At 40.3% G+C, this 13288-nt stretch overlaps 1 protein-coding gene across 1 annotated transcript; it reads left to right on the top strand.

The window, feature by feature from the left end:
- Positions 1–646: 646 nt before the first annotated feature.
- auh (AU RNA binding protein/enoyl-CoA hydratase) lies at positions 647–7853 on the top strand. The gene is made up of 10 exons (XM_068574831.1): positions 647–909; positions 1346–1413; positions 1611–1698; positions 3099–3185; positions 3564–3656; positions 3968–4024; positions 4230–4417; positions 4549–4599; positions 5381–5428; positions 5650–7853. The coding sequence occupies exons 1-10, from the start codon at positions 684–686 to the stop codon at positions 5725–5727; spliced, it is 984 nt and encodes a 327-aa protein (XP_068430932.1). The 5' UTR covers positions 647–683; the 3' UTR covers positions 5728–7853.
- Positions 7854–13288: the final 5435 nt, after the last annotated feature.

The following is a 13288-nucleotide window of genomic DNA, read 5'->3' as shown; positions in this document are numbered from 1 at the left end:
TTTAACCTTTTACTCCACTATTTTTATTTGAAAACGTCTTACTAGTTAGCTTGACGATTCATATTATTAATATAAAATAAAAATAAACTAATACATTAGGATGTATTATATATATATATATATATATATATATATATATATATATATATATATATATATATATATAATACATTAGGATGCATTATATATATATGTATATATATATATATATATATATATATATATATGTATATATATATATATATATACACATACATATATATATAAAATATATATATATTAAACCACCTAACAATATTTACAGTAATGAAAATGATCTTACCAGCTGTTACATTGAAGATGAACACATTAATGCATCAATACTTATTATCCAGTATTATATAATATTGTGACATTTTGTGACACTACCTTTAGTAGTAAAGTAAATGTTGATGATACTACTTGTTTACTCTCACTGAGGTAAGGTTTGGAAGGCTAGACTTTAAAATCCTTAATCACTGGTATAACTTTACTCGAGTAAAAGTACTGCGTACTATACGTGAAGGCGGACACGATGATAATAATAACATTGTATTTGTCTCGTGTCTCCCATTCAGCCCGCAAACAAGTCACGTGATGAGACCACGTGACCGGGTTGAAAGTTGAAAGTCAAGTGACAGTACTGCTGCTCCGCCGTCCTCAGCATGGCGTTTCAAGTGGGACGCAGAGCTCTGCTCCAAGCCGTCCGCGGGCAGGCAGCGGGCCGGGGAGGTGCGCGCAGCCCGGCGGCGGCCCTCTGCTGCTCGGGACAGTATGTCGTGTTCGGTAACGTGTCGCCTGCCTCTCGCCTTGACGGTCACGGAGCACGACACTACAGCTCGGACCCGAAGGGGGACCTGCGCGTCAGACACCTGGACGGAGAAGACGCCGGTAAGTCCCGCCCACAGTCCCGCTAGAGTCCGTGCAAATGTGTCGCTTGAGAACGAGTTGTTGTTGCGCAAAGGGAAGGCCCGGTGGCGCGCCAGAACACGCGAATTTAATATGAAACGGTGCAGGGACTCAGTCCGCCATCCCGACGCAAGTAGGGAGCCCCGCCTATCATCACTGTACGTGTTGACGTCACTTCTTTTTTTTTTACGTGATACAATGTCTCACCTCTACTTACTACAAAGTGACTCAAACAAACTCGCAACTTCATGTGTACAGCTGCAGACCTGAGATCAGCCAGGATGATAAAATGGATAGATATGAACTAGTTAAATGTCCACCCTTGTGGAGAATAAAGGTTTATTGTTTTCTATCATGTTAAGAGATGATGTCCAACATGCTGCGCTACTAATCGGCATGATTTAACTCTGTCTTTCAGGTATTGTCGTTGTTGGACTGAATCGGCCAAAGGCAAAAAATTCCATAAGCAAAAATCTGGTCAATATGGTATGTGTGCCTTGTAGTTATTCGAACATGTCTATTGGCCAATAATTGATGACAGGTGATGCAGGGAGACTGTGCCTTTGGGCTGCCATTGTGCACTCAGACACCATCACATGCCTGATACATTGTTTGTGTTATTAAATATAGTTATACAATTAAAACAAACATTTTGAGAAATGTTATTTTGTATTGTCTTTCAGATGTTGGAAGCTGTGGAGGATATCAAGAAGAATAACAAACTGCGCAGTGTTATTATATGCAGTTTGGTTCCAGGGATCTTCTGTGCAGGTACACTTCAGCTGTTGGAAATATCTTTCCCTTTTCCTGCTGCTTCCCTAGTTGTAGATGTTTTGCCAATCCAATCGTCATGCATCATTCTGTGTATAATATATAATAATTAGGGCTGGGCACGATAACACTTTAACGCCAGATTAATCTGGCAATCCTTTAACGGCGTTAATTATTTGATCATGCGTTAACTGCATGTTTTTTGTTTTTTTGTTTGCATTGGGAGGAGCTTCGCTTTAAATCTCTCCGGAGTTCAGACCTGGCGTCTCACTGCGCTTGCAGTCCGGCCCGCATGAGGTCAATCAAACATGAAAAATAAATAAGATAAACGCCATGAAAGCATTACAGCGACACTGCTTTCACTTTAAAGGCGATTCATGTTGATGCGCGCGCTGCCGCAGCCACGCCGACTGGCAGCGTAACGAAGTGAGTCTGACGTAAAGCACGCATTGTTCTGTAGCTTCTGTTCAGCGGTGCTGCCGCGAGCCACTTCACACACGCTCACAGGTGTGCAAATACACTATATGAATATGTACCGGCAGATTCCGCGTCCAGATTGAAAGTTAATCGCACATGCGCAAAGCTCCTGACCCTGCGGTCTGATCCATGCAGAGCACTTTAAAGCAGCATCACTTCTGGATCTTTACTCTTCTCTCAAAGAGGAGAACTTTCCTCACAGAGGAGAACTTTCCTCACATCACAAGATGTTCAGTGCTCTTGTTCACGCAAACACACACTGGACTTTTCTCACTGAGGAAGAAAAACTGAACTAAAAATATGAAAAGCGCTTTTGTATAAAGTTAATCAGTTGCTGGTCTTTAACATACGTAACATACATAAGGTAAGCAACAGACTGAACATGGACCAAAGAAGGAATGGTTTGTCCCTCACAGGGACCCTTACTACTGAACAGTACCTGTTCAAAAAAAAAATATATATATATATATATATATATATATATATATATATATATATATATATATATATATATATATATATATATATATATATATATATATATATACACACACACACACACATTCATAAACTATATGTATGTATGTTAACTTGTTGTTGCTCCAGAGTGCTGTTATATTGTTCTGGTAACATTACTTTAAAATAAAAGCATGCAATACACTAGTTTTTACTTCATTGTTGAATTTGGCGCATAATGCGATTAATTGCGATTTAATTTTTTTCAACTTCGCCCAGCCCTAATAATAATATATTCGGTGTAATATATCCAGTAGAGCGTATTTAGCTCTATGTCCAGAAACCTTGGTGGTGAAGTTTTGGCAGATGCCAAAGCTCTAAATAATAGACCCCTCTGCATCCTCTGCTTCATGCTTCAGGAAGCCACGGCCTCTGGCTTGATGCCCATGCTTTGTCTCTTTGTGCAGGTGCCGACCTGAAGGAGAGGGCCAAGATGCATCAGAGTGAAGTGGGACCGTTTGTGTCCAAAGCCAGAGCACTCATCACAGAGCTCGGTAAAGAGTGTAAAAACAAAAATGATGCAAAATCGGGGACCGCAAATGAATTAATTGAATATTCAGCTGACTTGAATGTGTTCTGTATGCATGTTTGAGCCTTTTTCTTTGCTGAAGTCTTGACTTGCAGAGGTCGTATCATTTTGTTGTTACCATTAAAAAAAATAAATGTTTGTATGTATGTATGTATCTAGACATTGTAGGCTTGTCATGTTCTTGTAACTTGCTTTGCTACCACATCACTTGGATGGAAGCTGTCAGGAGTTCTATGTGATGTCAGTCAAAGTTTGATTGGCATTTGAGCAGTTGTCTCTGACGTTGTTGGTTTAGTGAGTGTTTCATGTCTCTTGATGGTACCGTGTTGACTTTTTTCCACAGGTAACCTACCGATACCAACAATTGCTGCGATTGATGGAGCTGCCTTAGGAGGAGGCTTGGAAATGGCCCTAGCTTGTGACATCAGAATTGCCTGTAAGACTCACAGATAAATGCCTTTGTTCTACGTGCACAGACGTTTGGTTGTCTGGCAGAGCAAATTAATCAGCAGAAACTATAAGTGTGTGTGTGTGTGTGTGTGTTTGTGTTTGTGTTTGTTTCTGAGTTTAAAGTGCCCTCTATGCCCAGAAATGGCATTATTAATGCATACAATAAAGTGTCTTTATATCTGAGTGGTTAGAGTGTAGTTATATTTTGTGTTTTTTTGCATCTTTATAATACATCTATACTCCTCGTATTGGTGGTAGTAGTTTGTCTGTGTAATCCTGCTCCTTTGATCTCCCCAGCCAATACTGCGAAAATGGGACTAGTTGAGACCAAACTTGCGATTATTCCTGGAGCAGGTAAGGTTGACTTCTTTTTATTTTGTATCTTCCATTGAACACATTTGTTGGCTACACATATTTACATTTCGAGGGACTGCAGTAGGTAAAGAGATTATTTAACATTGCTTGGTTTTTCGATAGAGTTTGGTTGCTTTGAGGAGAGCATATTAAATGGATGTTTTTCGTACATTCATAAATTATAACTATCTTTTCTTCTGTGCAGGAGGTACACAGCGTCTTCCCAGGGCGATTGGTGTCTCTCTGGCTAAAGAGCTCATCTTTGCTGCCCGAGTGATAGATGGAGCAGAGGCGTGTCGCCTCGGTCTTGCCAATCATTCAGTGGAGCAGAATGAGAGCGGAGATGCCGCCTACCTGCGGGCTCTGGATCTCGCTCGCGAGATCAACCCTCAGGTAACACGATAACTTCCCTGACAAGCAGATCTCTTTGAGAAAACTAACTTCTACTCTGAGGGAAAAAAAACGAAGGTGATCTTGTGGTGAATGTCATGACTACATAAACATTTTGATTTTTGGATCCACAGGGTCCAATTGCAATAAGGATGGCAAAACTGGCGATCAACCAGGGGATAGAGGTGAGTGTTGCATGTATGTGTGAACCACATGTATATTATAATGGCCACCGTTGGCAGTCTTTTTGGCTATTTAACCCCTCCAGCGTCTTACATCGTTGTGTTATGAATAATGGCTTCACCATGGGTCTGATTGAATTATTTGCTGTTTGTCTCCTACCTCTTTTGGACTTCTGCCCCGGACAGTTTTACAAATTAAAGCTCTGTGGGAAAAATGAAGCCAAAGAACTTTGAAAATACTTCAAATCCAACAGGAGTTTAGACCTTACCTACCTTTTCCCATAGCTGTTTCATCTTACTCTCACCTCACCCTTCAGATAATCTGATCACTTACTCTATCAAAAATGTTGCCCCACCTTACAGAAGAAATGAAACTCCTCCAGTCTTTATGGAATTTGTTGTATTCCAACTGAAATGAAAAAAAAAAGCAATAATATATCAATATTACTATTTTTTTTATTACAATACTATGTCATTAAATACTCTAAGTCATGATTAAAACATGATGATGATGATGATGATGATGATGATGGTGGTGGTGGTGGGAGCTGTCTTAGGTTGAAGATGGCATTGTTAATTTCTTATCGGAGCATACAGATCCAGTTGCTCTCCGGCTGGGTATCCATTATGTTGTTAGGCAGAGAAACAATAACATGCAGCAGCAGCAGCATATATCTCATGGTTGTTAACTATAAAGCATCAGGATTTGAGTCGCTTGAGAAGAACATTTGACATTTACAGGTGCAGTGTGATTCTTCACTCAGAAATTCCCGTTTTCTTTCAGGTGGATTTGTCTACAGGCCTGGCAATAGAAGAAGCATGTTATGCCCAGGTGAGTAACTAGAAAATGATTTACCCTGCTATTTCGTACGGTTGGCAGTTTATGAGGTTGGCCTTGCTAGGACTTGTGCTGCATGTCGTGCATGTCACAAGAATGGAAATAGGAGGGATATTTTTAAATTCTTACAACTGAGTGGTAATGTATTATTTCCAGATTGTTACCCTTTAGTCTTAGTAACACCATTTACATCAAACGCATGTATTTTTTTTCAGGTGATACCAACAAAAGATCGATTGGAGGGCTTGTCTGCCTTCAAGGAGAAGAGGCGTCCCCACTTTAAGGGAGAGTGAAGCCTCACTCTGTCCAGAAACTAAACACAGGGTTCTGCCTTCAGCTCTCCTACTACTCCACTGCTTCCAAAATATTCTGGGTGAAACCCTGTACAGCACCCAGAGGACGTCTGTTTGATCGCAGGACATTTGAGTTGCTCCTGGCTGGTGTTTTCGCCGGTCACTGGAATGTTCAAGTGTAAATCACTTGCTGGGTTTAACTTCCATCACCAAAAAAACTAACCAATCATTGGCCAGTGCTTATGATACTCAAAACATACGTAACCAACTTAAAATCTAAAACATGATTTACTTCAAATGGTTGTTAGTTACTAACCTCTTGACTAATGGACCGAGAGCCATAAACATTTCTGTGAATGCTTCACATCAATGATTCGTGAGAAGCTTTATTGCTTTTTTACTTTGGTAGCAATGTACTGTGTTCACACTGAATAACACCAGCAGTGTCTGCAGGAAATACAAAAACAGACTAGGTTTTTCTCTTACTTGAACAATCTCCACAGGATGAAATGTTATATTTGAGACTTCTTTACACCAAATCAGACAGTGTTGAAATGCCAGTCTTCCCATTTATCTGAGTGGGTAGTGTGTTTAAGCTGCGGCGCAGAAGGCAGGGGTTGTTGAAAAGTTCAAAATCAAATAAACCTTTGTGAAACGTAATGCTGCGATGGCCAATCAGCAATCCAGAGTTGTTGTACATTATAGCCATGAGGGAACGAAAGGCGTTGTTAGTTGCTTGGTGTTGATGGGCTCAGTCCTGCACTAATGACCACATCGCCTGATTTGGTGTGAATGTAGCCTCATTGCAAGTTCACACTCCGTGACTTTCAAAGGGGACAGATCTGTTCACATCACACATCTTGCTGTCTTGTTATTTCGAGTCTGAGATTGTTTTCCCACTACCTGACGGAGTGGTGACAGGGGTCCACACTCTACATGATCTTTCACCAGGAGAAATCCCCAATGAGTCTGTCTGGTCTCCAAATGTATTATTTTGTCATGAGAACACACGTGTGAAGTGTGTACTTGTGCTTGATAATGATGCTGTTTGCACAAATGTTCACATAATAGTAAATAAAAAAATATTCCACATATCTTTAGTAGTTCCCCTATGTAGATCAGTCCTTGTGTCTTTAATGCAAACATCCAAAACCCGTAGTGAACAAAGACTTTGGTCCGTGTTGTAAATGTGGCTAAAGTTGTGTAAATAATAAATTGACTTGTATAGTGCCATGCTAGTTTTCCGACCACTCAAAGCTCTTTAACACTACTTGTCATCATTCACCCATTCATACACTGATGGGAGGAGCTACCATGCCCGTTGTGAACTGGGCATTACTGCCTCAAAAACAACCGGTGTTCCAGTTTTCTGACTGTAATGACACATTGGCCTATACTCTGTAATACTTAATTAGTTGGTTCAAAGCATTTGATTGGTTTAATGTCCAACAGAATATCAACTATGTTGCTCTAAAAAATGGCTTGAAATGCCTCAAACGCTGCAGAAATATGAATTAGCCCAAAAGTAACTTTTCAAAATGATATTGAATTATTGCAAAAACAGGATTTGGAGCATTTTTGTGTGTTCTCAACTTTGGAAAAAGTAGTCAAACTAAAAAAACTCAAGGTTCACTTACAATCTCTGTTTAATTTAGTGAATGGTGTTTGTTCAGGCAGTTTGCTCACAATATGCTGACCATTACATTTAGTGAAAAATCTGGGGCAAAGGGTGTAAGTAGACTTACCTTTTTTCCCCCCGACATAATTGATATCCGTGTTTTAAGGACATCTGCTTTCATGAGACTGTCGAATCAAGATGTTATTGTAGTTCTTTCTTTTGTAGTTTTGATTCATTTAATTTCCTGTTTTTATTTTGAAGTTCCCTGCCTCTTGTGTCCTGCGTTCACTTCACTTCCTGCCTTTGTAAATGTCTGCTCGCCCCTGATTGAATCCTTCTATGTTTCATCACCTGCTCTTTCCAAGTCTCAACCCTGTGTTCCCCTGTCTCTGTGGGTGGTCGACTCCTGTGGTCCCTGTTCTTAACCCTGTTATGCTCTGCTGTGGTCCATGTTAAGTATGTTTTGTTGTTTGGGATTTTTTGTTATTAAACCATTCATTCATCCTTCTGCTTCCTGTGTCTCTCTGCCTTTGGGTCCATCCACAGCTACCCGTTTGCCGCAATGTGACTGTTTTGCTTCTCATGAAAGTCATTTACTGGGGTAGTGCCATAGTGTAAGGCATCATCACAAAGTGATTTTGTAAGCAGTATTTGAATACCACGTAAGATACATACATTCATGGTTCCTGAACTCTTGGTTTAGTAGTCAGTAGCAGAGTCAATTCTGGGTTATCCGGCAATAAAACTGAAACCATGAGATGTTGTAGAAGAACAATGTTTCAAATACTCCAGCAATGTAACATTTTCTGCAGTCTGACTGTCAGTGAAAAAACTTTTTTGTAAACGGAACAAGTGCCTGATCCTCACCAATGCCTTGCTGCTAAATACCTGTCTGAAGTAAAACCTGTTCGTTCAGCTTTCACTCATCAGACATTAAAACTCCTGATAACAGCTTGATACCATAAACCATGTTCCCTAACCGCGGGCCACAGACTGGTAGAGCACATATTGCTACTGGGCTCCAAAGAAACTACTTCAGATAGTTATACAAGTTTTAGGATATTTTATGCAGCAGTCATCTTGAACTTGGTGCAGTCGGTACTGAATCTTTCCTCATCACTCCCTCAGTGGTTTTATAAAGGAAGAAAAAAGTAGGCCAGTATGCAACGACGTCAATCTATAAATTCAACAGCAGTGGACAAACAACGTGATAACTTTGGGTCCCCTATGTAGTATTTTTATAAGCAGTACAAATATGTTGTAAATGGTTTATAACACACAAGCCGATTTAAGTGCTTTTTAATGTATGTGCTCACTAGATTTGGTCCTGTTCCTTCCAGAAGTGAAGGCTACTGCTTAAGACAATATTGGGAAATATAGTAAAATACAGTTGTAATAATATAAATTATTGTATATGTATAAGATAAATTATAGTTTAGTTTCCCTCGCCTCATGGTCCTGTGTAACATACAAATAATTTACATTTTTAACAGTTTCCAAAACAACACAAAACATTTCTTAGACATTCTCTGAATGAATGAATATGTTTGACACCAAATTTAAGGATTAAGGTTTTTCTAGTGATGACTAACATAATGATCACTTAAGCCGGCAGGTCTAGTGACCGGTTGAGCACTTTGGAGCATTTGTGTAATATGATCAATGCAAAGTGGCAGAGGGAAGGCCAACACTTTTGGCTGTAGTAGCCCAATAACCCTACCACCAAAACAGTTCTGTCCAGTTCATTAATGTCCCTGATGACTGCCCTTTCAAAACAATGTGTTTGCAACTTGTGGTCCAAGTCGTCTGGATCTTGTTTTGCTTGCCTGGCGATGTCCACGTTCTTCTTGGTGCGGTGTTCATTGATGTACACATCAGTTCGCTTAAGGTGTCTTCCTCGTCTGAGGACATGAAGGTGAGGAATTTAGTAAAGTAGTTGCAGTATGTATGCGTCTCAATATCTCAGTGTGTATGTATTTATATGCATGTGCAACCAGGACTCCCAACTCGTCAAATGCTGGCGGCTGTTCAGTGATGCCGATGCACTGGACCTTTGACCAACTCCAATATCAACCTACCCGCGTCATAGCAGATTGATGTGATGTTTGTATTGTGAGTTGGACTGATACCTTCTGGCTTTGGCCTTCACCTTACTGCTCGTTGTTGACTAGTCCAATGCATAGACGTCGCTGAGTGGTGAACTCAATCACAGTCGACCTGTTCGGTACATTGCAGAGGCTGCAGCCATGCTGCCATGCATTCTGTGATTAGGATTTAGTGTTCAGAGTAGAATCGGGCTACTGTCGGTCTGAAGTTAGACATGCAGTGCGGATGGTAGGGTCAGGGTTTTCATAAGGATGTAGAGATGTGGAAGGTGTGTGCTTGAGGCCTATGAAGAGACTGTTGAGGCCCTGGCCAGCGGTTGCGTGCAGACATGCCCTGTGGCTTCATACTGCTGTTGCTCAGAGCCTGACATCCCCACTGTGGCTGGCCTCCTTCCGGCAGATGTCCCAGCAATAAGCCGGGGGGAATCCCACCACAAGTCAAGGTTGCGTAAAGAAATACCCGTTCCCCAATACTGGAGGTCTGTACCCCAGCCGCTTCTCATGGGAAACATCGAAACTGTAACGTTTCAGTTGTTTTTAGGAACGGTTTATGTTACCGCAGGGCAGCTCAGCCTGTGCAGATGGCTTGTTTCTCTTTTACCTTTCATATGCCCTGAAAGGTTATTTCAATAGCTCAACAGCTCAACAGCTCAACAGTCTCTCTCTCTCTCTCTCTCTCTCTCTCTCTCTCTCTCTCTCTCTCTCTCTCTCTATATATATATATATATATATATATATATATATATATATATATATATATATATATAGGTCGCACAAGACGTCGTTCACCCAAAACAGTGTTAGGCAGCAGGAGCACTTGACAACAGCAGGCTGCTGTCTTTGGGTAGTAGCACAACAAGATGTCGCAAACATGTTTTAAATGTTTCCCCCCCCCAAAGGTGGTCAGGAATTAAAGAGGTAATGGGAATAGAAATTATTTTAAAATGTAGAATTTCGAAGAGTGTTGCAGCTGGAACTGCAACACCCGTTCCCCAATACTGGAAGTCTGTACACCAGCCGCTTCTCATGGGAAACATCGAAACTGTAACGTTTCAGTTGCAAGCTGCTAGTTGATGTTACATGGGAAAAACTTTCTGTTAACGTTTCAGTTGCAAGCTGCTAGTTGATGTTACATGGGAAAAACTTTCTGTTATTAGCATCTGTCTGTAAATGCAATTGTAGTGTGTGAGAATTGTGTACCTAAAAATAATTAAGCTTGGGCTTCTTCTCGAGGGGAAAGAAGCTAAAGTTAATGTGAGGATATAACGTCGAACCATCTTGTTTATTTTCTTTTTCATGAAATGTCTCAATTCAATTCAGTCCAGAAGAGCAGGTGCCTGTATAGTATGTGAGGAGTGTTTCTACGCCTAAAAATTTCTGCGCGCGATGCTGCGCACAAAGGCTACACTCAGCAGCTCGACAAACTGGTTTAGCTGCTCCAATGTTGTGGTCTCACATACAAACATGCAGACATTGAGCACATTAACAAACGCACCTGTTTGACTTTATTTATATTTCCGTTAGCTAACTTTTAAATGAAGGTACAAACACAAAAACATGTGTGAACATTGTCAACGCCGCCGCAAGTACAGGCTGCAGCGCCTGTGGATTTTGCTACATATTTGTCTTTATTAGTTTTTTTTTCATGTGTATCACTAATGGCATACGAAATAACATATTCATCAACCTCTGAAAAGGAAGCTTGTAGCTATAGGACCTGAGGCTACTGCAGTACCCAGCATGATGCTGGCTGTCTGATGCCAGTCAGTTCAAATAAAATGGATGTTGAGCCCACATCTTCACAGAGATCCATTGTGGACCAGGATCAAGCTGCACTTGACGGGCGGACAGCAGGCCAGAGATCAGGACTCCTGGGGTGACGAGGGGGGGACTCTGAATACATCATGATGCTGGTGCTCAAACAGTCTAAGTTGATGAACAATGTTTTCCTCATGTTTATTATTAATGTTCCATATTCTCTGACCAGATAATTGTTGATGCTGCTGTTTAAATTCCTTATGATGCTAATAAAAAATAAATGCTACAACTGTTTTGTTTTTTTCACGTGTTGTGTTACAAATGGGCACATTTAATTGTGCATCTCTGTTGCATAAATAAAATAAATGATCTTTGAATCCCTGAATATTTTCTGATCTTTGAATCCCTGAATATCCTTACATGACAAAATTGAAATTAGAGGTTTGATGAAAAAAAGTCTCTCTACTGAGGAATCCATGAAGTACAGTACAGTTAAAAGCTCCAGAAAAAAACTTTTATGTGGGCGTTGAGTTAAGATTCCAGTGGGCTTCTTCGTAAACCTTAGTAAGTCAACATAATTCAGTCTGCACATCTGGAATAAAAAGGATATTCAAAAGCAAATCACTGCTATTGCGCATTGTCTGAAGGTATAATTTTCATGGGAAGTTAAATGGTGAACATTATTGTCATATTCAGAATACCTTTTAAAAATGTAGGCTGCCAGTCACATTATAATATTTGACTATCTTCAATGCAGCTTGCTCTGTTTAGATTTTAAAGGTGAAAAAAAAGATTGGGAGCGTTTCGGTTGCCTCTCAGCGGCGCTCAACATGGTGAAAGTGAGCGGGCCTCTCACAGTAGCAGTGCAAACAACAACATCAGTACTGAGCCAACAGTGTTTAGCTAAGGGTACTTTGTGCTATGGAGCAAGTTTTTAACATCCACATGCAGTCCAATCAAGTTAGAGAAAGATCTTGCAAGGCTTTGACATCCAGTTCATTAACTTTATCACAGTTTACAGTAATGTGGTTGAACAACCTCCTTATCGGGCCTGGTTTTATAATGAAAGTCAGGTTGCAGAGTTATCATTGCCATTCAAATGGCTGCTTTACTCTGAAGACAATATTCCAACTCTCCAATTATTCCTCTACGAAAAAAATGCAACAAATTGGACAAAGAATAAAAGGCAAGCTTCAATTTGATGCATAATGTCCGAGGTCATGGACAGACCGATTCCTGAGCAGACTGAAGCGTACATATGAAGCCATAGCAGTTAGGTGAGACGATCCCTCAACACCGAAACCTGCTCCAGGTGTCTAACTGACCACATCAGGAAGAAGGTTGATGCAGGAAAGCTCTGTGGCTTTGTTATGTTGGACCTCAGAGACACATGTCACCCGCAGTGTGACATTTTGCTGTCGCTATTGGTTTCAGTGGATACAAAGGTGAATGTTAATAATAAAGTGTGATGCAGTGACTTTATTCTTTTTATCATATAATATATCTGCCTGCTAGTGTGAACTTTTTTTGTATGTGGTGGATTAAACCTGAAGGTAATATCTATTCGTTAACTTTCACTTTCCTTCATTTTGGGACAAAAACAATTGAAATTGTTCAGGTGTACATTACCATTTGGGGTCACCCAGACAAACTTTCAGTTTTTTCGCAAGTTCTGGCATGAAATAGCCTTCATTTCTAAGAACAAGAACAGACTGGCGAGTTTCACATGACAGTTCTCTTTTTCTGGCAATTTTGAGAATATAATGAACCCACGAACATGATGCTGCAGATACTCAACTAGCTCAAAGGAAGGCCAGTTTTATAGCTTCTCTCACCAGCAGACCTGTTTTTAGCTGTGTAACATCACTGCACGAGGGTTTTCTACTCATCCATTAGCCTTCTAAAATGATGAGCAAACACAATGTACCATCAGAACACTGGAGTGATGCTGCTGGAAATGGGCCTCTATACACCTCTGTAGATATTTCATTAGAAACCAGATGTTTCCACCTAGAATAGTCATTTACCACATTAACAATGTATAAAGTGTATTTCTGATTCACTTATTGTTATCTTCATT

This window comes from Clinocottus analis, unplaced genomic scaffold, assembly GCF_023055335.1.
Source record: "Clinocottus analis isolate CAN_PGR_092001 unplaced genomic scaffold, fCliAna1.0.p SCAF_13, whole genome shotgun sequence".
Classification (NCBI taxonomy): Eukaryota; Metazoa; Chordata; class Actinopteri; order Perciformes; family Cottidae; genus Clinocottus; species Clinocottus analis.
The sequence above is the reverse complement of the archived record's forward strand: the minus strand, read 5'-3'. Positions and strand labels throughout refer to the sequence as shown.

Bases quoted from the DNA above. Each gene is read 5' to 3' on its own strand.
- auh (XM_068574831.1), top strand. From the start codon at position 684: ATGGCGTTTCAAGTGGGACGCAGAGCTCTGCTCCAAGCCGTCCGCGGG. The intron at 910-1,345 runs GTAAGTCCCGCC...TCTGTCTTTCAG, and splicing joins CCTGGACGGAGAAGACGCCG to GTATTGTCGTTGTTGGACTG. The intron at 4,025-4,229 runs GTAAGGTTGACT...TCTTCTGTGCAG, and splicing joins TGCGATTATTCCTGGAGCAG to GAGGTACACAGCGTCTTCCC.